Source organism: Xylaria bambusicola (genome assembly GCF_022495145.1).
Source record: "Xylaria bambusicola strain CBS 139988 unplaced genomic scaffold F5B22scaffold_49, whole genome shotgun sequence".
Taxonomy (NCBI): Eukaryota; Fungi; Ascomycota; class Sordariomycetes; order Xylariales; family Xylariaceae; genus Xylaria; species Xylaria bambusicola.
In genome coordinates, this window is record NW_025953602.1 from 138,265 (window position 1) to 162,223 (window position 23,959).

Genomic DNA, 23,959 nt, shown 5'->3' on the forward strand with positions numbered 1-23,959 from the left:
CATCCCAATTTCATACCAATACACACTACTACCAGTACACAAACGTGCCCATCCCCGTCATGCCTCCATTCGCCTGCTTTCTAGCAAATCTTAGACTCGCTATGCGCGTCTAATAGCGTAACTCCGAGCCCCATATAACTTGATCCCCATAATAAATCGCATGTATGATTATATACGTCAGTTTACCTAGATATGTGTGAACCGCCCAACCTCCGATTTGCTTTGCTTCACTTGGCCTGCCGTTGAACTCCGCCAACCTAGCTGAACGAATTGAAGAATGTACCCGCGCATTGCCTTGAATCAGGTGGATTATACAAACAAACCGTAAACCTCCCTCCCTGACTCCTCTGGTCTGCTTCCCAAGTATCCAGCTAAGCGTTTTTACGTGAATTGATGCTCTATATCTCGTTTATGTTGGAGACGAAGCAGTCTAACAAGTCTCCCTCCACGTTGCCGTTATGCTCGTATGAAGGTAAACCGTGTTGTTGCTGGTGAGGGTGATAGGGGTGCTTGGGCGGCATTCCACTTGCATCATAAGAAGTATAGGGCGCCGATATCGTCTGGACATTGTGATGGGCGGTGTAATGAGCTGGCAAAGGTGAAGCTAGCGGCTGGTGATGTGGGTGAAGTTGGGGCGATACATGATGCATGTATTGCTGTTGTAGGTAGTGAGGCGGAATTTGTATGTTTGCTGGACGTGGGATCGAAATTGGGGGGCTTCCTTGGTGGTGGTGTTGCTGCGGTTGGTGCGACGGTTGGTGCTGCTGGTATTGATGCTGTTGGTGTTGGTGTTGGTGCTGCTGCGGTTGCTGTTGTTGCTGCTGTGGTGGTTGCGGCGTCTGGTGCCGTTGCATTGAGGTAAGCTCCTCGTATGCTAATTGTATCGCGGCTGGCATGGGCCTACTGTGCCGTGCAGATGAACCCGTTTCTCGCCTGTCATATGCGGGTTTGGGGCCGTTGCTTGCATTCTGCAACCTTTTCTGTGGCGGACGCTCGCGCTGATGCTCACGTAGAGTAGAGGATGGAACGGGATTGTGCTGTGGTGTTGATTGTTGCTGGGTTTGATTCTGCTTCGAATTGCTTGTTGCCTCCAGATTCGTCGTGCTAGAAGCGGGCGAGACCGACGATGATGGAGTGGGAAGCGTCTGTGTGGCCTGGAACATCAACTGCTGCTGGTGCGTCTTCTCGTCTACTCGCCCTGTTGTGCCCGGTTCGCTTTTCATGTTGGTTCCCGTCCCAGTTTTAGCTGCCGATCCTCCGCATATATTCCGTTTCCTTACTTGTTGATATATGAGCATGTTCCGCATTAGAGCCTTGTATTTGGCTTCGAGCTGCTCGAGAGATTTCCGCCGAGGGCGAGCTTGTCGTCCGGCAGGCGGCACATGGTGAGTGGTTGCCATCTTTTGCGTCCCCGGGTTTACCGGGTTCATCATAAAGCTATGCCCAATAACCTCTTGGCTAAGCATTCCCAAAGGCTCCATACCCATAGGATGATTTATTTCACTTTGGCGTCAGAGCACCAGTCTCTCGGCGACACAAGAGAAACAAGCAAGGACAACGTAAAAAGATTGAATGAAGAGTAGAACCGAAGACGACAGACTAGCTCAGACGAGAGAACCGTTTTAGCACTTGGTCTTTAGTAAGGAGTGAATAGGTAAGCGGACAAGCAAGTGAAGCTGGGGTATGATCGTTTATTAATAGGTAGGCTGTGTGCTCCCATCTGCCTGGGCGTTTCCCGTCAGGAACCCTTCTGGCGACAGATACAGATTGAATTTGATATATACCAAGCCAGGTGTCATTGAACGCACAAGAAGGTAATGTAGGCAAGAATGCGTATCCACGTGTTTAAAGTGAGAAATTTGAGATAGACTGGGGAAGCATTTGAGAATAAGGACGGATCACCCTCACGTTTACCGGGGTCAAGAGGGATAATTTGGCATGAACAACAGCAAACGTTAGAACAAGGTGTTTGGATAGACAAGGTACCATGTAAAACACGGTAGTGAAAGTTAGAGAGGAGGATCTGGCATCGATCGCCTCAACCCCTCACCGGAATTGGAATACAATGAATGGAAAGGCGATGGGCACGGGACAGCAGCATACATGGCACAAGTTAAGCATAACCACCGGGTGGAAGCAGCGGGCGTTGTCCGCCGTGAGATGCAGCCAACGCTAGACACAATGATTTGACAACGACAGCCGGGGAGGGCGGGGGGAGGTTAGGCTCAACTTGGAAGAGAGACCGCGCAGAGCGACGGGAAGGGGTTGCCCCCATAGGGCGTCAGTAGGGAGGCCATCTTGATTTTGTCATGACTGACCGGGCTGGCGGTCATGGATTCCAAATCGGCGACAAGCCGTTCGTTGAATCACCACTTGTACCGTAATTGTCTAGGCAGGTCAAAAGAGACGAGTTCCACTTCGCCGTCCGAGGGGAAGGGGGGGGAGTTTGTCCGTGCGAGTGTACATAACACATACATACTTACATATATACACACACACCCGCAAATGCTCACTTAAAGGTTGCAACGAAACAAAGAACGAAGGAGAATCGTCGTGGCCTTGAACGCGATACTCTGTCTTGCCATCGGGACGGCGAGCGAGCGAGCGATGTTGTCTGTGTACAGTAGAGTAGTACATTAGTGCATTATACACACGTGTACCTGCTGCTGTCTGCAAGACGAAAAGGACGAAGTTGGATCAAGATTCCAAATATCAAATTGATGATACTGATTAGGAAGAGTCAGCAACAGGGATTAGCCGCCGCAGCTGACAGTATGCGAGCGCGGCTGTCTCAGATCTCACACTGTATCAGGCTGCCGAAGGTAGGCGGACAGCCAGAGACAGCCACGCAGTTTAGCGGCTCGTCGCGGTTGACAGGGCAGCGTCGACGTCTGTCTCGGGATCGTTGCAGTGTCACGGCACCTGTACGCACAGTGCGCACACAGTTATCCCGACCCAGGTCTGCCCCAGGACCGACCGGGGTTAGGCCAGCACCTTGACTGCCGGCGCAACAATGATCATCGTGCCCTTCCAAATCTTTTTTCATTCCTCCTCCACCCATCGCCGCGCGCCATCGCAGCCTGAGATTCGACGACCTTGACTACCTACCTAGTCTTTTTGATCCCTTTTTCTTCTTCGGCCTCGATTTGTCGTCTTGTCTTATCTTACCTGACTACTGCATGGTCATTTAGAGTGAAACCTCTTAATATCATTTGTCTATTGAGTCAGCTCGAGTCTACCACCATCGACCATCGCCTACTACCCTCTTGTGTATCCTTATTTGTCCCAGATGACTGGCTCGTCGTCATGTCCTCGGCTTCTTCCGTTAGTCGCTTATCGCAGCCCTTGTCGACTACCACATGACGCTATAGGTCTTCGAGCGGTACAGCCCATCACTTCAGCTGCAATAAAGAGATGTATCATCAGCTACTATCGTACCCCTGCTCGTCGTTTCCAAACTCACGCTCCCGCACGTGATTCCCAACTGCGGTCAAGTACACGTCCCCGTCTCTTTATTGTTTCGTCTCTGGCTAGCACGCAATCGCGGGGGAAGAAGACGAAGTCGTCTGTCAGACTAGCTGATCTTCCTCAAGGTTTAGTCAGCGCGGAGCCCTTGCCTGATGTCCAAGACGATGGCGGCCCGGCCTATCCTACCGTCGTGTTGCAGGCCCGCCACAACATGCAAAAGTTTGAGAATTGCATCCTCTTGACACGCGTTGGCGGCTTTTATGAGCTCTACTTTGAACATGCCGAGGAGTATGGACCGGTATTGAACCTCAAAGTAGCACAGAAGAAGACTAATGCCGGCCCCGTCCCAATGGTACCGTAGTTTGCATTCGCCGTTCTCTTGTGTCCTGTCCGAACATGACCTCTCTGATACGCCTTGTAGGCTGGCTTCCCATTCTTTCAGCTGGAAAGATTCCTCAAAATCTTGGTCCTCGATTTCAATTGCTATGTAGCCGTAGCTGAAGAATTTCCTAATGACCCTGGCGACAAGGTAAAGTCCGGCGGGCTCATGCATGACCGTCGAGTTACCCGTGTAATCACACCAGGTACCCTGATTGATGAAAATTTTATTGACCCGTATGCCAATAATTTTGTATTGGCGGTCCATTACGACTATGACCACGACCACGAAGCTTGTTGCTCTTCCACAGATACCCCCCTATCTACCAATAGCCAAGACCCATCCTCCACACCGATAGGAGTGGCTTGGCTAGATATCTCCACCGGTCAGTTCTACACGCAGGTCGCGCCTATAACTTCACTCTCATCTATCCTATCTCGAATTGCACCTCGAGAAATCGTAGTTGATGAAGTGTTCGAGTCGCGGCGAGACAGCCAGCTGTTCTCCGCTCTAGCAGAAGACAAAAATTTGATCACCTTTGCCCCTCGAGGTGATCTTTTACCAGTATCAGAATGGGACCCAATGCTAGAATCCGAAATACCTGCACAGACCCTTGCAAACATCACCGCCAATGAAGCTCAAGCAGGCAGTTTGCTGCTCCAGTACGTAAAGGATCGCCTTCAAGGGATCAGTATGAAATTGCAGCCACCACTACGACACGAAAACCTTGCGGTCTTAGCTATGGATAAGAATACCATGAGGGCCCTAGAGATCAAGCAGACTATCAAAGATGGCGCTTTCAGAGGAAGTCTGCTCCATGCTGTACGAAGAACCGTCACAAAGGGCGGCGCTCGACTGCTCAGTACATTGTTGAGTGCACCGTCGACGTGTTTAGACACTATCAGGGCCCGCCATGACTTAGTTGAGTTTTTCATACAAAGCGAAGACCTTCAAGATGAGATTGTGCTTTTGTTGAGAAGGAGCCATGATTCACAACGGCTAGTGCAGAAGTTTGCATTTGGTCGAGGGGATGCAGATGATCTTATAGGCTTGGCTAATACTATTCGCGCCGTACAAGACATTTTCAACACCCTGACCAACACAACGGATGCTAGAACCACTGTCTCACTTGGGTCCAGTAGCACAACTGAAAGTCATTCCGATGTAGATAATGGCGCTGAAACCCAGCCGGCCTCTTGCTTCAAGGACCTACTTTCGCGTATTGAGCTTGACGAGCCTGTGAAACTAGCTGATCGTATTCGCAATTCCATTGACGAAGAGGGACTAGTCCACCAACATCAGATCCAGGCCGACGAGGCCAATAAATTGCTCAACCTAGCTGAAGAGACCATCGCGGCCGAAGGGACACAAGAAGACTCAGCCTCGTTACCCAAGGGTTCGAGGAAGAAGAAGGTTGTCTCGCTTAGAGATCATTACGCAGATGATAACACGACCTTTGTTATGAAGCCGGAGGCTAGTCTGGGCCTACAACAATTACATGATCAACTTACGGGTCTATTACAGGAAAAGTTTGAATTGGCAAATACACTACGTGATCATCTGGGCACTCCTAGCCTGACACTTCGCTGGACGCCGAACCTAGGACATTTCTGCCACGTGAAGGGCAAAGATGTAAGGGCTACGGGCGTAACTGAATACGCCGCTGTGAGCGTGAGCCGTAGCACCCGAACCTTCCACGTGGCAGAATGGACGGCGCTGGGTCAGCGAATTCATCAGACACGGTTCGAAATTGGGGCTGAAGAGGCACGCATTCTGGGGGAACTGAGAGCAGGCGTCGTAGCAAACTTGGTTAAGTTACGGCACAACGCATCGGTCCTAGACGAACTAGATGTCGCAACGTCATTTTCACGTCTCGCTATCGAGCAGGGTCTGACACGGCCTGTCCTCAATAGTTCAACGGCCCATATGATCATTGGGGGACGACACCCAACGGTCGAGGGTGGTTTGCGCGAACAGGGACGCACTTTCACGAAGAATGATTGCCTCGTAGGGCTAACTACCCACTCTACTATGGATTCGCCCACTGTCCATGCGGATGCCGAATCGAAACAAGACAGTGCACCGTCATTAGGATCTCCAACGCCCTCAGAAGGACGTCTCTGGCTGATCACAGGCCCAAATATGGCAGGAAAAAGCACATACCTACGGCAGAACGCACTGATAACGATACTCGCACAGTCAGGGTGTTACGTTCCCGCTTCGCACGCGACCCTGGGCATCGTAGATGCTGTTTTCTCACGTGTTGGTTCCGCCGACAATCTATACCGTGACCAAAGTACCTTCATGGTTGAGATGCTCGAGACAGCGCAGATCCTGCGCAACGCGACGCCGCGCTCTTTTGTCATCATGGACGAGATAGGACGCGGGACAGCGCCCAAAGATGGGGAGGCTGTTGCCTTCGCCTGCTTACATCACCTCGCTACCGTGAACAAATGTCGGGCACTTTTCGCCACCCATTTCCACGAGCTCGCAGATCTCGTTCACAAACATGGATTACACGTCAGCAGTAATCATAACGGTTCCGAGGGAACAGGCCCCGTTGAGATGTACTGCACGGATGTTGAAGACGACGATACGGGTGGCTTCGTCTATGTACATAAGCTAAGGAAGGGCGTAAATCGACAGAGCCATGCGCTCAGAGTCGCGCGCCTTGCAGGACTTCCCGAGTCAACCATTGCGGTGGCAAAGGATATTTTACGTGAATGACGGTAACTTATTGGCAATGTATACGACTAAGTGTATAGGACCTATAATAATCGAAGGCCGAGTTAGCTTTTCTGCTGGCTTCGAATGGACTGTCTCGTAGGGGGGGATGTTGGCATTGTGTCTCATATGGTGTTGTTGAATAAATTGAGTCATCAAAGGATGTTCAGGGTTAAAAAGCTCTTGATTATTTATATAATCATAGAACACATGGCGGATGTCATAGATAAAAAGTAAGATACTGTACTAACCTCTTAAACAAGTGACTGGGCGCATGATTAACAAGCAGCATGTCACATTCACAACGAACATTGCTAGTAAATAGATTGTGTTCGTCACACGTAAAGTGCCTCGATTGACCAGTAAAAGACCTATGTACCGTTCTTTTTCGTACATTCAGATCTCGTGAACCTACTCGAAGCCCGTTTTCATGCCAGCCCCTTAACACCATGTTTATGCAAGATAATTTAGTCGCTAGAAACAAGTTAGTAAATAAATAAGAGTACCTGATCAAGGGTGGGACTTACAAGAGACCACCGAAGCCCTCATCACCAGACTCTTCAGCCTCTTCCTCCTCCTTAGCCTCAGCAGCAGCCTCAGTCTTGGTCTCGGCGGCGGCGGCAGCAGGAGCAGCGGAGGCGTATGCATCAGGGTTGGCTATACGGTCCTTGAGTTCTTCAATCTCAGGCCAGCTGTATGAGGTCTCGATGGCGACAGCGAGAACCTTCTTGTAGCCATTGATAACAGAGTGAATGACAGAAGGAAGGGTAGGGAAGTTGATAGCCAGAGACACACAGGCAATGGTGGTAATGGCGCTAGTGAAGGTCTTAAGGAGCTGGTCCTCGCTGATGTCGAGGACATCAGGGGAGAAAGCGTTGCCCTCGTCGTAGACCTGGGCGACTCCCAGACCGTAAGTGAAGGGGGAGATGTTAAGCATGTTCAACAAAGTGGCCTCAGAGGGACCGACCTTGTTGCCGGATTCGACGAGCTTGAGATCGGTGGTGATTTCAATGGTACCACGGGCGATCTTGGTGGGGACACCGAGGGCCTGGAAGAAAGAGGTCTTGCCGGGTTCCATGCCGGTGTTGCCAGCGGGAACCCAGACATCGGCGGGAGCGACGGCACCGGCACGGGCAGGGGCGGCAACCTTGTTAGAGAGGATCTTGTCACGGATGGACTTGAGATCGCCATTGGTAAAGACGAAGCCGACGTTGCCCTTGACGTGGGGCAGAATCTTCTCGTACTCGGGGGTATCGGCAATGAAGGTCTTGAGAGCTCGGCGCACCTAAATATGTAAACCTTTAGTTAGCTATTTCATGGTTGTATTATTTGGAGTTGCGGAGTACGCGAAAGCCTATCGGTCACATACCATGGTGTTCTTGCCCATCAGAACAACAGCCTCACTGCGGAGGGACTGTCGGACCTCGTGCATCTGCTGCGAGCTGACATTGTCGACGGTGACGATGAAGACGGACTTGTACTCCTCAAGCAGGGCCTTGAGCTTGGGGAACTATAACAGCAGCTCGGTCAGCAAGATACAATCTATGTCGGTCGGGCTAAGCTGAACGCACGTATTCCGCCTTCTTTTCCTTGCTGGCTCCCATGTCTTCTTATTCTTGAAGTTAGGATGTTTAAAGCCAGCTGAATGTGTCTGTGGTTGGTAATTGAGAGTTGTGAGGATGCGAAAAGTTGAAGTCGCAAATGATCCCCGAAAATTACTGGTAATTCTTTGTGTGTCCCACTTTTTCCAATTTAGGGCTTGACAGGTGGGTTTCGTAAGTACCTAGGGGAGGTACCTGTGGTCCAGACACTTGTTCAGCCACACACACTGTGGCGTTTCTTGTAAACATTGCCTAAGCAGTTAACTATCTTCAATGTCGACCATCTCAGTCAAGGGCCAGGTGTATCCATCATCATCAGCCACTAGCACTGTGAAGGTTATCATCTTTGGACTAATCTGTGCTATTGCTTCTCAAGTGTGACTGAGAAAGGTATTGTTATCGCTTATAATACATATATAGTGATTTCTATACACTTAGTCACGCTTCAAGGGTCGTGGTGACTCTCAGCCTCTTCAGGTGCCCGAGTGGGAAGGCCCATCTCTTCGGCAGCCTGTATAACCAGTTGTTGTGCATCGCTCTCTTCCATATCAGTGAAGGCTGCCTCTAGCTGCAACTCTAAGAAATTGCCCGTTTCTTCAGTCCTTATCCTTGCTGGCATGTCCTCGCCATCCTTGGCATCTCCTGATTTCACAAGTTCTCGGTGTCGATGTGCCAGGTAATTGTCAAGGCTCATTTTCGCCGCTATAAGCTTCGATCCTTCTCTGCGCTTAGTGAGTCTTTGTAAATCTAGAGTCCCAAGCAACATTTCAAACACAACCATGTCGGTTGGGTTATAATTAAATATTCGTCGAAGTGCTCGGTAAGCTAGGAGAAGACCAGCTTTGTCTCGAAGTTTCCGGAATGAATGCAATATATTCCTCGCTAGGAAAGTGTACATCTCTAAATCGTCATTTGACTTGAGGCTCGACCTACGTTTCATCATTTCTGCAAATAAAGCACGAGTGCTTGAGATTTCGGCATCCAAATCTCCTGACGGAATCCTTGTGAAACGATTCACAGGCAAAGCTTGCCAAAGAGCCATGAAGGTGTGTGAATCTGGTTTCAAGTTGACTCGTTCGACTACTTCCTGGTACATAGGAAGTAAAGCTTCACCTTTTCCATCTTGAAGAAGAGATAAAAGCAACTGATTCAGCATAAATGAATTAGGCGCAATTTCAGCTTGGTGAAAAGATTGCCACAAGGGACCGATCTTCGCCGTAAGGCCACGTTCTTTGTAATTTTCAGCAAGTAAGCTGAACGTTTCTAGATTCGCTCGAGGCCATGCATCGCCCGATACGTAAAGATTCATACCAGACAACTCTTTTCTTCTTCTCATTTCCACATATTGTAAGCGTGTGTTGATCATATCCCACGCCACATCCTCAGCCTTCTGGGCGTCATCAGCAGCACCAGATCGAAGCCATGCACCGATGAGCCCATTAACTTGGATCGCCCGTGGTGTAATCCCTTGGGACCTCATAAACCGTAGGACATTGAATGCACCTTCGAGATCACCCGCCCCAATTAGTCGCTTCAGCCACTTGCCAAAGAAGAAAGGGTTTGCGATGCTAGGGGGGTACTCTTGGACTCCTAGCAGGTCAACAGATCCCGACTTCATCATATCCACGAAGACATAGAGGGCATACTCTGTGTTTCCAGAGGCTAAGAAGTAGGAAGTAATCGTGTCGTAGTCTTCGATGGTCATTGAATCGCCAAGACTAGCGCGTAGATCGCGGTAGCGTTTGAAGCCGTTTCCAACAGTTGCAGGGGTCTCGACATATAGCTTAATGAGCGGTAGTATGAATCGAGGGTCTTTTTTGTAGGGCGATTCGAAAATCGTGCTAGCTATACGTTCGGCTCGCTCGAGATCCCCAATGCGACAATACATTTGCAATCCCAGTTGCCAGAAGGACATAAATGTCTCTGGATCCTTACCAAGAGTTGAAGCATGCCGTCGGTGGTTCTTAATTGCTTCGGTCTCCCAGCCGTCAACAAACATAGCCTCAAGTGCTAGGATCTGTTGGTCAGGGCGCAAAGGCGTGCCGGCTTGCTGCATATCTTTGGCAAGAGCATAAACGTGTGACATGCGATTTGTTTTGAAGGTGTACTCGGCCGAAAGAGTCTCCCAGAGTACCTCCCATGTCATGGCTGGCACGTCTTGCCATCGTCCAGACATGATCGTCCGGGCAGCCGAATATGTTTTCCAGAGACCCAGAATATCCCTGGATGTGACAGCGTTCTTTCCCTTAAGCCTAACACAACGCCTTATCCAGTTGTTCAGCCGGTGGATGCGATCTTGCCGATGGCCTTGTAAGCCGCCGATGGGGATTGCCAACGATGAAAGCGAGGGGCTGTCGGTTTCCTCGACCATATCGTCACCGTTGCCGTCCGCACCATGAGCAAACTGTCTTCGGAGCTTGTCGGCTTCTTCCTTGCCGCCCATCTCCTCTATGGCTTTAGCTAGGCTTGTAACACCCTGGAGCTGGTCCTCGAGTTGTTTGAGGCGAGCATCCAGTTCACCACCAGGGTCGATCAACTCCTTGCTGAATTCATCTTCGTCCCGTAAGCGGCGTATCCTACCACTTTCGCCTTGCTCGAAATAATTCACGGCCACTTTGCTGGAATCATCTTTTATGAGGCCAAGGGATTTTAACGTTTTCAAACGCTCAGCTTCTTGCTCCGGGGATCGGCGTTTCGTTCGAGGGAGCGCATGCGAATTGGTGCTTTGCGACGACAATTGTCGATTTGGCCATGGTGTGGCAGTGGGCCGCTTTCGAAGAGCAGAAAGACAAGAATTACAAACAAAATTGCGTTTACCAAACTCGAAAAGTGGAGGCCGAGGAGGCATGACACCTCGTTGAAGTAAGTATCTGGCAAAATCTTAGAGCTTGGTGCCGTGCTTATACATATCAAAGAGAAAAGGCTCAGGGAGGTAGATTTATTTTTGGCCGCTTATCGGATCTTGTCTTATCACCCCAGTATACGTAGGTACCCTTTTTTTACTAGTACATAAGTACCTATGTACCTATGTACCTACTGGGTGCTACAGAAATACCTCTGTCCTGCCCATTCCCACTTACAGGTACTATAGTACCCTACCTATCTCATACATGTAAGAATGTTATGAAGTTTTTCTGCAGAAGTGGATTTTGAAAGGCATTTGAGAAGGATAACCTTGAGCTTTGAGAGTTTTCTTCAGAAAGTTATATACGAATTCTCAAAGGTATGTCATGTTGAATTATGTGAGTTTTGATAGGATCATGAGTACCTAAGCGGCTTTCCCCCTACCAGGACACCCCCAGTAAGCCTCTTTAGTGTCTGTTGACAACCTCAACAGGGAGCAGGCACCGCGCTTCGTCGCGTCTGGCCTAGGCACATGGACTTATCTACAGCGACAGCTGAACTTTTCTCGATGAAAATGGATTCTCCTGTAAGATCCGCAGAAGATTACGAAGACAAACAACATAAGGTTAGCCCACCGGCTTCTTTCCTTCTCAGGGCCTCTGCTTATGTTGATTTCTAGGCTGCTTATATCTTTGACCCTTTAGGAGACACTGACGACACAGCTCGTCCCGCCAAGCGGAGGAGAGTATCCAAGAAAACATACACCTCTGAAAGCTCAGACAATGAGATACCCAACTCGTTCCAGCATCTTCTGGGAGGCGCTGAGTCAAAGTCGGCTGTTGATTTGAGAGAGCAGACCTTCGAGGAGCTATGGTCCGTCATACAGTCTCGGATTCATGGTATCCTCCGGGAGACAAACCAATCTACTTTGCGGGATGTCTTGCGGTTTTTACAGAACGCCCCTGACTACACACCAGCAGGGAAAATTCCCTCGGCTTTCATCATCACCGGCCCGAATATAGCATCTGTTGATCTTTTGTTCGAGCAACTCTCCGAGACCTTGCAACATGAAGCAGATGCCTATACAGTTCGCCTGCGTTCTGGCGATGCCTCAAATCTTAGAGCTGTGCTGCGAAAGATCATACACGACGTTGTTTCGAAGGGCTCAGTTGCTGAAGACGAGCTGATTTCAACAACCGGCAAAGATGTAGGTCTCCGGATGACCGATCGGTAGATAGTAGAGTTTGTTTACTGACAATCTAGGGTCGCAAATTCTTGAACTATGACCTCGAGGGTCTATATTCACATCTCAAGCTAACACCACAAAGAAGTCTTGTTGTCATCGCTTTCCAAGACAGCGAGGCCTTCGATAGTGGTCTGTTATCAGATCTAATCTCGCTTCTAATGTAAGCTATGACGAGGCCTGGACGCTCTCATTCGGAAGTTAATTGGTTCGCAGCTCTTGGCTTGACCGTATACCATTCGCCTTTCTCTTCGGAATCGCTACCTCTGTCGAGTTGTTCGAAGCGCGACTCCTAAAATCGACTTGCCAAAGTCTTTATGGAGATCAATTCGACGTTGAGCAAACTGCCTCTATCATTGATAAGATCTTCAAAACTGCTATTGCTCACTCTCAAACAAAAATTCTACTGGGCCCTGGATTTCTTAGTAGCCTATTGGAGCGGCAACGTGAACAAGTAGCAAGCATACCAGACTTTATCAAGTCTCTAAAGGTGAGCTGGTCGAAAATCTCTACATCCATCCTAAGGCTAAAGTCAATAGTACGCATACATGTGTCATTTCTATTCCAACCCATTGAGCTTCTTGGTACCTGATGGGCTGAACTCAGGTGCCCTTCAACCCGATCATATTGAGCTTCTACAGTGTTTGCCTTCTTTTCAGCGAGCTGTAGAAGCCGCTGTCAAAAACAACAACATCGCTCAAGCTAGAATACTCCTAGAGGACAAAACGGGGCTCGTCGAGTATCTAGTAGACTGTCTTAGGCAACGGGATCAATGGATCACTAGATTACTCCGTGTCCTTATTATTCTTTCTACTAGCAAGGCCATAACGGCTAGTTTTGCTGATCTTTATATGGACATCTCTTACAATGGACTTGGCATTTCAAATCAGTATGGCCAATTCTTCGATTCAATAAAACGCATGGAACCTTGTGATAGCGAGGGATACTTAAGTGGATTGTTGGACACGGTGCAGCACGGCGATGAAAGTCTTGGCCTGAATCCCTGGATAGATGATACACCAGCGAACTTTGCTCTGCTATCCGAGATTCTCGCCGGCATTAAACAGTTGCGGATCGACGCTAGTGAGAAGGGGCACGTTCTCCGCAGCCGATACAGCCGCCAGGGCAAGATTTTACGCACCACTGTTGTAGCTCAGAAGGTGCAGCTTAGTCAAGATACGGCGACTCTTACAGACCACGATAAATCTTATACCGACCTCATCCACCGCCTGCTCGAGTACCTAGAGGCTACGTTGCGTCTTGACGGAGCGCCTGACATACCTTTCAATGAAGTCTGGCTTTACGACTCCAAAGCTCCCTATAAAGACGTCTTCATCCCCCGACCAAGAAATGTGCTTGAACGAGCATTATCACGGCCGCATGACTATCTAGGCTGCTCTTGTTGCAAGACTAGCATGAACCAGATTACTTGTACTCTGCCGACAACTGCGATACTGTATCAGTTGTATCTCGAGACTGGTTCGCTTGTCAATGCTGCCGACCTTTGGTCAGCCTATTATGCAGTTGTGGGCGAGGATACTGAAGAGGGGCTAGATGAGCAAACTGCGCTTCTCTTGTTCTATCGTGCACTGGCCGAATTAAAGGCCATGGGATTCGTCAAGCAAAGTAGAAAAAAGGCCGACCACGTGGCCAAACTCGCTTGGAAAGGTCTTTGAACAAAGAAGGCACTGTATGTTTAACAGTCTTCTTTTGATCCTCATTACATGTAATAGGATTGGAAAGAAACCAACTCTGTGCGGCGAAGCGTGGCTTTAACCCAGGAAGTTGGCACGCAGGTGACACTCTTCAGCCTGTCGAGACAGCACCTCATACAAGGAATCAAACCGGTCCATAAAGGTGATTAGACAGTCATAGATGCAGTCTATTGTTTTCGCTCAAGGTGTCATCGACACATTATTTGGGTTGAGGTCGAGACAGGCCGTAATAACTCTTCCTAATCCGTTGATTCCAATCCAAAGTTCCTTCTCACGCGTGTCTCTCAGTCTTTCTATCATATTTCTCAGGCATGAAAGAAGGTCTGTGTCCAAGACAAAAGCTCATAACGCTAGAAGAAAACCGAGAAGTGACAAAGCGTGCTCAAGATGTCCTAACAGCCATTTCTTTCCCGTGCCACCCAACAAAGAAACCCGCCACAAACCTGGCAGGTACAAGAAGGTCAGCGCAACCGCCCACTATTTTCGAGCTTGTTCAAGGTTTCGCTTGCCTCGTCTCATAACCCAGCAGCTGTAGCTTATAATAGACCCAAGTGCTCATTTTCTCATTCTCATAAGATAAACATATCTGTTTTACAGTTTTTCCTTTTTCTCATTTTCTTGTGTTGATTCCCTTCGTTTTATCTGTAGCTGCTGGCGGCTCGACTCCCAAAAGCAAACATAAACCCGCTTTCCCGTTAAACTTCTGTCATTTTCACTTCTCCGGCCGATTATTTCGACTCGTATCAAGACTTTAAGGGGAGCAAAGGCAAGGAACGGAAACCACCAACGGCAACATAGAGTGCATCCAAGGAAAACTTCCAAAAGGAACTCCGGCCCAATCTCATTTCCACCTACAGCAAAAGGACTCACGAGAAGCTAGAATGGAAGATAAAACTCGTAACCAACTCGCTATGCTAGGCGAGCGGCGCGCAGCCAATAACGCAGCCTTCAAGCAGAAATTGCAGCAAAGTATGCCACTCCTAAAGTCATTTCCTTCGTATTCTAGACGCCCATGGAGGTCATAATTGCCTGTTAGCACTACAAGAATGTCTCGGAAGTACACATGACTCCTGAAAGCTGATCCTATCTCACTTAATAGAGTGATTACTAACTCCAACGAACTGTAGTGGCCCTACCTCTTGCACCACTGGTTCAGCTCACGACAGGCGAAGTCCACCCGGCATTCCCAGGGACACTGTTGAACTTTTGGCTCTTGACGGACTCGCAGCTGGAAGAGCTCGCCCACTTCTACCACCAGCGGACACCTTGTCAATATACCTCCCAGTATCCGTCGCCCATAAACGTAAGCTCTTCTCGCCCCAGTTCTCTTACTTGTTTCTCCCCTTCGTCATAACCCATTCCTTTCCTTACTACAACTAGCCTCTAAACACACTAACTAATGAAAGAGGGAGTACCTCATACTAATGTTGTCTTTCTCATAGTGGTCTTCAGACATGCCGCTTGAAGAGAAACGCCGCAAGATTGGCCGCTTCATTGGATTACGTGGTTGCGAAACCCCTATTCGCCTATTAACCGAAGACGAGCTCATGGAAAACGCGCGGCGCGCAAGGCTAGCAGAGGAAGATGAGATGTGGAGACGGAAGTTACCATGGTATTGATTAGTTCTCAAAGGGCCGTTACCTCTACAGGGTACTACTCGGTTTCGCATGATTCTTGCCTTACCTCTTGCCGGATACTGAATATTCATCCTTTCTTTTTTTTTTCTTCTTGAGGGGGGGGTTTGCATCCTAGCATTATAGCAGGGAGTCAGGGGTACTATGTTTCCTATCGGCTTAAAGGAGGGCGGAGGGGGGGTAAAACGGACTGGGAACATATCCATCTTTGGAAACAAGGCGTGGTGTATCATTCTTTCTCTCGAGTCAATTCGTTTAATAACACTGAGAAACTTGCGGGTGTTAATTTTTGTTACATTCACGAATGAAATTTGTTCACCACATCACTTACAAATTGCCTCGAGTCTCGTATTGGCTGAGACTTATAGCATCTCCTAATGTCCATGCATTTATGACAGCACATATGGACGCATAATAAACATCAGATAGACATGAGGTATAGGAATGAGCTGCAAAAGCAGTGACCATAGCGCATGCAATCTTTCCGCAAGTGTCAGCTAGCAACCTCGGGTACTTTACCAGCTCCAATGTTTCCCTAGTAGACACGGCTTAGCTCGAATCAATAGAATCACGACTCGGAGATACTGTCAACTGCATTTTAATCATAATCATACACTAATAACATCGCTATCTACTTTTTTCCTTGTACCGTCTTTTTAACACCCTCAACGAAAGCCTCGACGGCGTCCCCACCTCCCAAAGGCATCTGACTTCCTCTCATGTAACCACCGTTCTCGACCTTGATCGAAAGTGCATCAGCCACGGTGGGCAAACCGCCGTCTCGGAGGGCCATTGTAAGGCTAGTTAAGCTTTGATGGAATTGAGGGCTTCTTAGCACTTTCTCGACCAGCGCCTTCTTCTGACCGAGGCTCATGGCAGCCTTGGCAGCTTCGACTGCACCCGCAGTTGGTTCGGCAGTACTATCTCCATGGTCGCTCTGCTGCGAAAGTACGAGTACTGCAGGTGGAAGAAAACCTAGAAGTGTGTCTATTCGTTGTTCCGTTGCCGTTCGTGCCATGGGTACAGTTGTAGGTGGCGTGAGAAGGTCCGACAAAAGAGGATAAAGCTTACCCTCTCCCTGATTTACTGATGCACGGCCGCCTCCTTTCAATGAATCCAGGAAATTCCTAACGGCCGTGGCGGCATCAGGAACCCCAGAGGCAGCACTAACGTCGTGTTAGCGTAGTGGTTCTGGGAGGCATGTGTATGTATGCAGCAATGAGAGAAATTGTCGAGTTCTCATTCCATCGAGAATCATCTAATAGTATACAGCAGTTTAGAGGGCAGTCACCAATGACATGCTCACCTCTCGATTCTCTTTCTGCAAAAGAATACTACGCGGTCTTGTGCGCCGGCGCCCCCCTTTCCCGATATGACATGATATTGTTAATGGATAATGACCTACGCTCTGGCTCCATCCGCTCCACCTTCCCGAGCATCTTCGCCTTCTTCTCGTACATCACCACCCGTAGCATCGGCTCCGGCACCCCCACTACCGCCGTGGGGTTCATTTGAGCTTCCGTGGGCTTGTGAGTCTTCCATAGCCGTATCATCATCATCATCACCACGCCCATCTTCCCTAATCTGACGTAGCTCTGCGACAACATCAACCTCCTCGCCTTGTAGCATAGCATCAACGATCTCGCCGATTTTCCGATCTCGAGGGCTCAGATAGCTCGGGTCTTGGCTGCCTCGAGTGCCTTGGGGTTTTGACTGTAGCCAGAAAAGATAGCGCGTTGATGACGAAAGGAATTTGAGAACAAAGATTCGGCCGTTCGTATAGGGTCGACGCCCGCTAGGCGCCTCGTAGGGAACAAAGTGGCCATCTGCTGGAACCATGACGAGGTCTATCTCGGGCTCGTGTAGAGGGGCGTTCCGCTCCCGCCAGCAGAAGTGAATAAGATCTAGTGTGGTATTAGCATTACCCAGGTATATGGGACTGCTGAGTAAGTACCATCTTCAAGATACAGGTATATGAAGCCAGGTTCCGGTAAAGGCGTGGTTTTATACGGCTTTGCAGAAGTCTAATTCATCATCAGCATGGGCGCCTAGCGTGTACAGAATGCCTTGTAGGGTCGACAGACGTCAAGATCACATTTGCCCGCCTTGAAGCTGATGAGTGGCGTTATCGATGTTGAGGCCATCTTTGTGAGTGAGACCCAAAGAAGCGATGCTGCTGGGTCACTTAGCTATACGGACGGTTGGAATGGTTGTTTTTTTTTCCCAAGTAGAACCCGAGTTATGAATGAGATGACAAGACCCCTCCCCAAGTCACGGTGTTTTTTATTTTTTTTGCGTTGCAAGGCTGCAGGTGAGCTTCGTCAGTAATGCGGGAAGGCGCTACGTAAACAAGTCGGGTAGGTTAGTAGGTACGAAGCACAGTAGGCAGGCAAGAGGTATCCAAGGCTAGTCAGTCCGCAGCTTCCCACTTCACTATCGGAGCTGTGTCATTAGTGGGGCATGATGGGAGCCTTGATGTACCTCTGTACCTAGGTACCCACTTGTGCTCATGGTGGAGGTACCTACCTCCCCTTGTACAGATGTGGCTGAGCCATCGAGATATGGATCAGCCACAGAGATAACGCCCAGCATTATGTGGCACCCACAGGGCTCGGTAAACCCACCAAAAACCATCTTCCATTTTTGCGCAACGGGAATTTTGATTGACTAACTCGACATCACCAACAGCCCGCCAATTCCCTTCCACCACCAACCACTCCCGACCAACGTCACGATGTCGCAGCCGAGCACACAGAAGAAGTTCGGAAAGTCGACCCGGGAGGTCCCTCATCCTTCCCAGAAGGTCCAGAAATGGTACCCTGCCACGGATGAGCCCAAGCCCAAGAAGGTGAGTGTGCGCCGACTCGATCAATCATGCATTCATACCACGCCGAGCTAGTATTTGGAAATTGCGCGAAAACGCCTTGTCTGCACATTCTTGGTCCATATATATGGGTTATGTTTGGGAGTATAGCATGGGCAATGACAAAAACTCCATATATCGAACTGGGTGTGATGGCAGCAAGCGAAGCGGATGTCTTTAAGCATTAAAGTGCAGGAAGAGAGAGCTGACAGGATTTCGCTACAGGTTCGCAAGACCCTTCGCCCCTGGGCTCCCCGCGACTCTCTTACCCCCGGTACCGTTTTGATCCTCCTAGCTGGGCGGTTCCGCGGCAAGCGTGTCGTGCTTCTCAAGACGCTCGACCAGGGTGTTCTGCTTGTTACTGGCCCCTTCAAGATCAACGGTGTCCCTCTGAGACGCGTCAACTCTCGATATGTCATCGCCACCTCACAGAAGATCGACCTTGCCGGTGTAGACCAGGCCAAGATCGATGAGGTCTCAGAACCCAAATACTTCGCTCGCGATGCTGCCAAGGATAAGGCTAGTGAAGAGGCATTCTTCAAGCAGGGAGAGCAGCCACAGGTATGGATATATGAATTGCTACGAATCATCTGGGGGACTAAAACTAACGACCATGGCTTTTACAGAAGAAGGAAATCAGCAGTAGCCGAGCGGCGGACCAGAAGACCATCGATAAGGCCTTGATTGCCAACATTAAGAAAGTAGACCAGCTTGCTAGCTACCTCGCTAGCTCTTTTAGCCTTCGCAAGGGCGACAAGCCCCACGAGATGAAGTGGTAAATCAACCTAACGACGGAATGGGCTTTTCTCGATCGGTTATGATGATGCTTTAGAAGGGAAAACTCACAGATTGCGGATGGCGAATCGCGGGAACTGGGCTGCCAATTGCATCTGGACGTTGAGGCATCGGTCACATTGATTCTGGCGTCTGTAATTGAGGTTTTTAGTCAATAAAAAAGGACTACAAAGGCATCACGGTCGTTTTACTTGATTACGGTGTTACTGTGGGGAATCAGGCTTGCATGAAGAGCGAAAGGTCGCGGCGAGTACCTATATGCTATTAAGCTTTAGAGAATGTGCATACACAGCCTCAGATCACTTGATTCATCTAGTTAGATTTTTAAGGTAGCTAGAGGTTACCTAATAATCAATGCTCCTTTGGCTCTTCCAGTATCAGATGTTACTGTCTGTCACGTTTCTCCTATCTTATCATTTGTTCAGTTGGCCGTAAATATATTGGGATAGAAGTAAAGGTATATGGCTCAAATCCCAATCAACATTTATGACAAGCTCCTCGTTTGGCATGACTGGGCTTGCAGTCAAACTTGACGTTCAGCCCAACTCTGGATCATGCCTTGGGGCGTAGCGTCGTAGTGTTTTAAGGCAACCTTGCCTGTAGCCTCGTCAAGGAATGTATTGGCCTGAACAAACACTTTCCGGGGCTGTTTGTTTGCGAGGACTTCATCCCGTACCTTTTTGCCCCAAAACTCAGGGTCAACATCTGTCATTTTGGTGAAGAACCTTGTGCCAGCCTCAACATCGGCCGTTGACTTATAGATGTGCAGCTTCTGTAAATATTCGCCAACAGCCTTGCGACCAACTGTGGTAATTTTAGATCGGTCAAGCTTGATGACGGCATCCTTTAAGCTGTCTCCTTGGTACTCAAGCTTGCAGAAGTCATCACCTGCCTGTAAAAAGCACTGCAGGATACTGAATCGTGCCTGGGAATGTGGCTGGCCCCATTTCCTGCTTTTTGGGTCAAACATCTCCAATGCCAATAGACCAGCCCGTGCCATACTGTCATATCAAAACGTATTAGCCCGGGTCCTTACTAAATACTTTCTAGAATTATACAATTATAGTAGTGGCGTGTTGAGATCAAAGATTCACATACTGCGGCAATAGTTAGCTTTGGAAAACAATAGACCTTTCTATCAATACTAGGTCTTAAAGCTGGCACAGAGGGTATTGATACGTACCCTAAGATATGAAGCATAGAGCACGTCACCTGCTTCGCCGTTAATGTTGGAGGACCCATCTCCAAAACCGAATATCTTAAGAACGGGAAACTCGCAGCTGAGGAACATCGCAACTAGTTCAGCACGGCATTCTACGTATTACGAAAGTTAGCAACTTTCTTTGTAAGGAAAAAACAGGCAAATTTTGCCACCGTCGTACCTACCTTCATATGCACCTGCTAGACTTCCGAAGACCGAACCCCAAGTCTGACCAGGCTTATACCATGTAGTAACGGGTTTTTGTGTCAGTGGGGAGATGGGCGGATTTGCTTGATCAAAGTTGAAAACTCCCGGTGAAGTTTCTTGGAGTAATTTCCCACACTACGGTTCGTCAGAGTCAGTGGTCACTCTTTTCAGGTATAATGGGAGCTGGTGTAAGAAGTTTCGTATGCTTTCAAGACACACACATCGCCTCAATAGAACACTGTGGCCTCCACAATAGGCGAGAACAGGGTGGAGAAGAAGGGGAAAGCTTACACCGTGGCCTGTTAGTTCGTGAAGGCCGACTTGGACCTCAAAAGCGCCATCGCGGTATTTTTGGTATATCTCGAGATCTTCCTCAGCAATGAAGGGTATCTTCTCGTTTGGAGCCTTCGCACTCAGTACGTTGCCGAGTGACACGTTTTTAAACCCTTCTGTTTGCCGAATGTCGTCGTAATTGGGTAAATTAATACCCGCAGGAATTCCCGAACCAGCGAAAGAGAGCACTTCCAACGAAGTGAAATCGGGAGACAAAAACTTGTCCTTCTCAAAATCCTTGCCCCAAGGCAGAAGAGGAATCAGAGATGGAGCAGCATCAACGAGAGCTCCAAATGCTCGCGTGCGTTCAACATTTACGACGGCAGCAAATCCCTCCCATTCGCCTCTGATGCCGGCCGGGTCTCGACTAGCACAGGAAGCACACATTAGTATATCATCTTGTTACACACGCCTTGAGAATTACACAGACTATGGTAACCTGGTTCATGGGTGAGAATTTCACCTACTGAACTAAGAGTTAGCTTGGACAGACAGTTGGATTTTTCTACCAACACAGCATCTCGCAACCGGCGTGTCAGGTCTTTGCACATACCTAAGTCTCAATAAATCCAATCTGTCATATGAAAATGGGTTAGTTAGTCCAATTCATTATTCCATAGTCTCTAGAATTATATCGCATTTCGCGATCAACAGTTCACATACTGTAGCAATCGTTAGCGTTGAAAGATAATCGATCTTTCCACCAATACCAAATCTTATAACCGATATAGCAGAGTTCAATACATACCTGAAGATTCAATAGATGGTTTTTGGTCGCGGATCCAGAAACGCTGGCTGTCTTTGTAGGCAAGAAGTGAACCTTCCTTGAAAGATTTTGTGTATGCCTCATACATCTTCCGTTGGTTTTCATTGTCTCCGTTTTCTGCTGCTCTCTTTGTGTGAGCGGCGATAGCAGTCATCTCATGGGAATAATCTCCATAAACCAGTTTCAGTGTTTTTCCAGCTAAAATGCCGTCATCGATCTTGAACTCAGTTTCTTTCCCAGCATCGCCCCCTTCGCTAGGAATAGCAGTGTCGGCCGACGCAACTAGTATCTCAAATGTGTTTCCCTGTGACTTGACTAGGCGGGTGTTCTCTGGGAGGAGTTTCCTTTGTTCCATCCACTTTGAGACAGCCTCGATTTCGGGTTGTGTGATATCAGGGGAATTTGGATAGTACGTTGTCATGTGACCTTGGTCAGGATATCCTAGATGCAGAAGACCAGGCTTGTCGGCAGAGAAGATGGCGCCGGAGGTGGCCTTGTAGAAGTTCAGTGCCTCGGGGGAGGTTGTAGCAAGCGCGGCAAATACAGACTCCTGGCATCTTGGAATGAACTTTGCATCTCCAAAGCTCTTGTAATTGCCACTGTTTCCGAGGAATTGGGCGGCATAGCTGAAAAAGTGATCCAAGTCAACATCCGAAATACCGGCCTTGGACTGGAGGCTCTTCCAGTCCCCACCTGATGAGTGATACAAGGCGAGAATGAAGTCGAACTAAGCCACAGTCAACACGCACACATAGCCATGTACATAAACAGTGGTATTTTGAATTAAGCCCAACATACTATTGGCTCCGATTCGGGCGACACCTGCCTCAAAATTACCCTAGTGCCCTGGAAGGAAGCTCTGCATTCAGCGGAGGTTAGCGATACTCGATGTGACATGAAGTCGGAACACAGGGCCGATTAACCTGCTGATGAAATGGGCATAACGTTTCTGCTTGTCGCCCAGGGGCTCAAAATGCTTCTCGACCTCCAGTCTTACAACGCTAGGGGGGGCATCAGCCAGGTAGTGCTTCAAATCATGAGCATCCATAGTAGCGGTGGTGGTGTGGTGAAACCGCGGAAAGCCGGAAACCTTTGAATATGCTGGCTTGTGGAAGACAAGGCGTATGCTGCTAAGTGCAACGAAGTGTCGTGGTTTGGAGATTCCCAGTCTCGAAGCAATGGGCAGACAGGAGAGGGGTCTCATTTAGGGCCGACGCAAGCTTTCCGCCTGATGTTGACTACCTCAGATATTTTGCCTCGGGGGATAGCTTCAGTACTAGGTAGACCTTGGGAATGCAAGTTTAGTGTCTACCTAGTAGGTACTCCAGTGCTCGCAGAGAATTCGAGGGAGACAGACGTAGTGAGCAGGTATGCCTATATCTACATGTTTTCTCCACCTGCCTACCTAGGTAGGTACTATATACATAGTAGGTACGTGCCCTATGAATGCTATGCAGAAGCCCTGCATAGGTAGACAGTATGTACTTATGGGATACCTATCTATACTACATACATATAGCAGTATCTCCCTACAGTACATAGGTAGGTACTCTATTCTATGCCTGTGGTAGACGTATGTAGGTTTATAAATAATGATCGATACATGATCCCTTTTTTATAAACTAGGTATCTATCTCATTGATGGATAAAGGAAACTGAATTCCCTACCTCAGGTACAACAGTACCATAGATTGGTAGGACAGCATTTAACCACTAATAGGGCTTGTCTGCCTGCCCCAGGTTTTAGCCCTTGCTTCAAATGCGTAGGTAGGACTGGTACTGTGCATCTGACAGTATCTAGTCTTTCATGCGCTGTAGGTATTGTATTCGGTTCCGTCGTTCCATCTGTCCAGCTCAACCTTGGAACCCAACCCAGAGGCCAGTGCAGTGTAGTATGCGTATGCGCGCTACCTAACCAGGTACCTATCATGGCCATGTGCACCGTACGTGATATGACATGTGGCCAATGTATCTATGTATCTATGTACAAGTACCTACATATGTACATATGTAGGTAGCACATTGTAGAGGTATCTGTTGCCAACCGATTTCTTCTAGAAAATTTGGAGTTCATCTCGTGATCGTCGCTGCTCACCCCCTCCCCTTGCCGCTCCCATCCGCTCCCTGCCGCATCCTCGCCAACACCGGTAGCCAGGCTTCTTATAAACCTCACTGCGTCATGATTA

General features: G+C 48.7%; 10 protein-coding genes across 10 annotated transcripts; 4 read left to right on the forward strand and 6 right to left on the reverse strand.

The window, feature by feature from the left end:
• Positions 1–398: 398 nt before the first annotated feature.
• F5B22DRAFT_650047 (uncharacterized protein) lies at positions 399–1,400 on the reverse strand (the record flags this gene model as incomplete). Its single annotated transcript, XM_047979261.1, has 1 exon — positions 399–1,400. The coding sequence occupies one exon, from the start codon at positions 1,398–1,400 to the stop codon at positions 399–401; it is 1,002 nt and encodes a 333-aa protein (XP_047827347.1).
• A 1,906-nt stretch (positions 1,401–3,306) lies between these two features.
• On the forward strand, positions 3,307–6,574 carry F5B22DRAFT_638753 (muts domain V; the record flags this gene model as incomplete). The annotated part of the gene is made up of 3 exons (XM_047977625.1): positions 3,307–3,347; positions 3,535–3,820; positions 3,890–6,574. 3 exons carry the CDS (start codon positions 3,307–3,309, stop codon positions 6,572–6,574), a joined length of 3,012 nt encoding a protein of 1,003 aa, XP_047827348.1.
• Positions 6,575–6,683: 109 nt separating this feature from the next.
• Positions 6,684–7,071, reverse strand: F5B22DRAFT_403251 (uncharacterized protein). Its single transcript, XM_047971495.1, has one exon. It carries the CDS (start codon positions 7,020–7,022, stop codon positions 6,792–6,794), a length of 231 nt encoding a protein of 76 aa, XP_047827349.1. The 5' UTR covers positions 7,023–7,071; the 3' UTR covers positions 6,684–6,791.
• Positions 6,807–8,279, reverse strand: F5B22DRAFT_403244 (ribosomal protein L10-domain-containing protein). The gene is made up of 4 exons (XM_047971494.1): positions 8,143–8,279; positions 7,941–8,081; positions 7,099–7,856; positions 6,807–7,045 (listed from the first exon to the last, which is right to left on the reverse strand). Exons 1-4 carry the CDS (start codon positions 8,173–8,175, stop codon positions 7,039–7,041), a joined length of 939 nt encoding a protein of 312 aa, XP_047827350.1. The 5' UTR covers positions 8,176–8,279; the 3' UTR covers positions 6,807–7,038.
• A 238-nt stretch (positions 8,280–8,517) lies between these two features.
• Positions 8,518–11,096, reverse strand: F5B22DRAFT_621149 (uncharacterized protein). The gene has a single exon (XM_047975880.1). It carries the CDS (start codon positions 11,018–11,020, stop codon positions 8,618–8,620), a length of 2,403 nt encoding a protein of 800 aa, XP_047827351.1. The 5' UTR covers positions 11,021–11,096; the 3' UTR covers positions 8,518–8,617.
• Positions 11,097–11,590: 494 nt separating this feature from the next.
• F5B22DRAFT_650051 (origin recognition complex subunit 3 N-terminus-domain-containing protein) lies at positions 11,591–13,935 on the forward strand (the record flags this gene model as incomplete). Its single annotated transcript, XM_047979262.1, has 5 exons — positions 11,591–11,641; positions 11,696–12,223; positions 12,280–12,422; positions 12,476–12,749; positions 12,799–13,935. 5 exons carry the CDS (start codon positions 11,591–11,593, stop codon positions 13,933–13,935), a joined length of 2,133 nt encoding a protein of 710 aa, XP_047827352.1.
• Positions 13,936–14,855: 920 nt separating this feature from the next.
• F5B22DRAFT_650052 (uncharacterized protein) lies at positions 14,856–15,593 on the forward strand (the record flags this gene model as incomplete). Its single annotated transcript, XM_047979263.1, has 3 exons — positions 14,856–14,943; positions 15,102–15,277; positions 15,417–15,593. 3 exons carry the CDS (start codon positions 14,856–14,858, stop codon positions 15,591–15,593), a joined length of 441 nt encoding a protein of 146 aa, XP_047827353.1.
• Positions 15,594–16,175: 582 nt separating this feature from the next.
• On the reverse strand, positions 16,176–17,982 carry F5B22DRAFT_621156 (proteasome complex subunit Rpn13 ubiquitin receptor-domain-containing protein). The gene is made up of 4 exons (XM_047975881.1): positions 17,693–17,982; positions 17,563–17,632; positions 17,014–17,512; positions 16,176–16,774 (listed from the first exon to the last, which is right to left on the reverse strand). Exons 1-4 carry the CDS (start codon positions 17,750–17,752, stop codon positions 16,240–16,242), a joined length of 1,164 nt encoding a protein of 387 aa, XP_047827354.1. The 5' UTR covers positions 17,753–17,982; the 3' UTR covers positions 16,176–16,239.
• A 257-nt stretch (positions 17,983–18,239) lies between these two features.
• On the forward strand, positions 18,240–19,621 carry F5B22DRAFT_621158 (ribosomal protein L6e-domain-containing protein). Its single transcript, XM_047975882.1, has 3 exons — positions 18,240–18,456; positions 18,697–19,032; positions 19,098–19,621. The coding sequence occupies exons 1-3, from the start codon at positions 18,343–18,345 to the stop codon at positions 19,248–19,250; spliced, it is 603 nt and encodes a 200-aa protein (XP_047827355.1). The 5' UTR covers positions 18,240–18,342; the 3' UTR covers positions 19,251–19,621.
• Positions 19,622–23,330, reverse strand: F5B22DRAFT_621165 (peptidase family M49). The gene is made up of 8 exons (XM_047975883.1): positions 22,697–23,330; positions 22,572–22,632; positions 21,756–22,500; positions 20,966–21,369; positions 20,653–20,809; positions 20,450–20,580; positions 20,412–20,416; positions 19,622–20,267 (listed from the first exon to the last, which is right to left on the reverse strand). Exons 1-8 carry the CDS (start codon positions 22,975–22,977, stop codon positions 19,790–19,792), a joined length of 2,262 nt encoding a protein of 753 aa, XP_047827356.1. The 5' UTR covers positions 22,978–23,330; the 3' UTR covers positions 19,622–19,789.
• Positions 23,331–23,959: the final 629 nt, after the last annotated feature.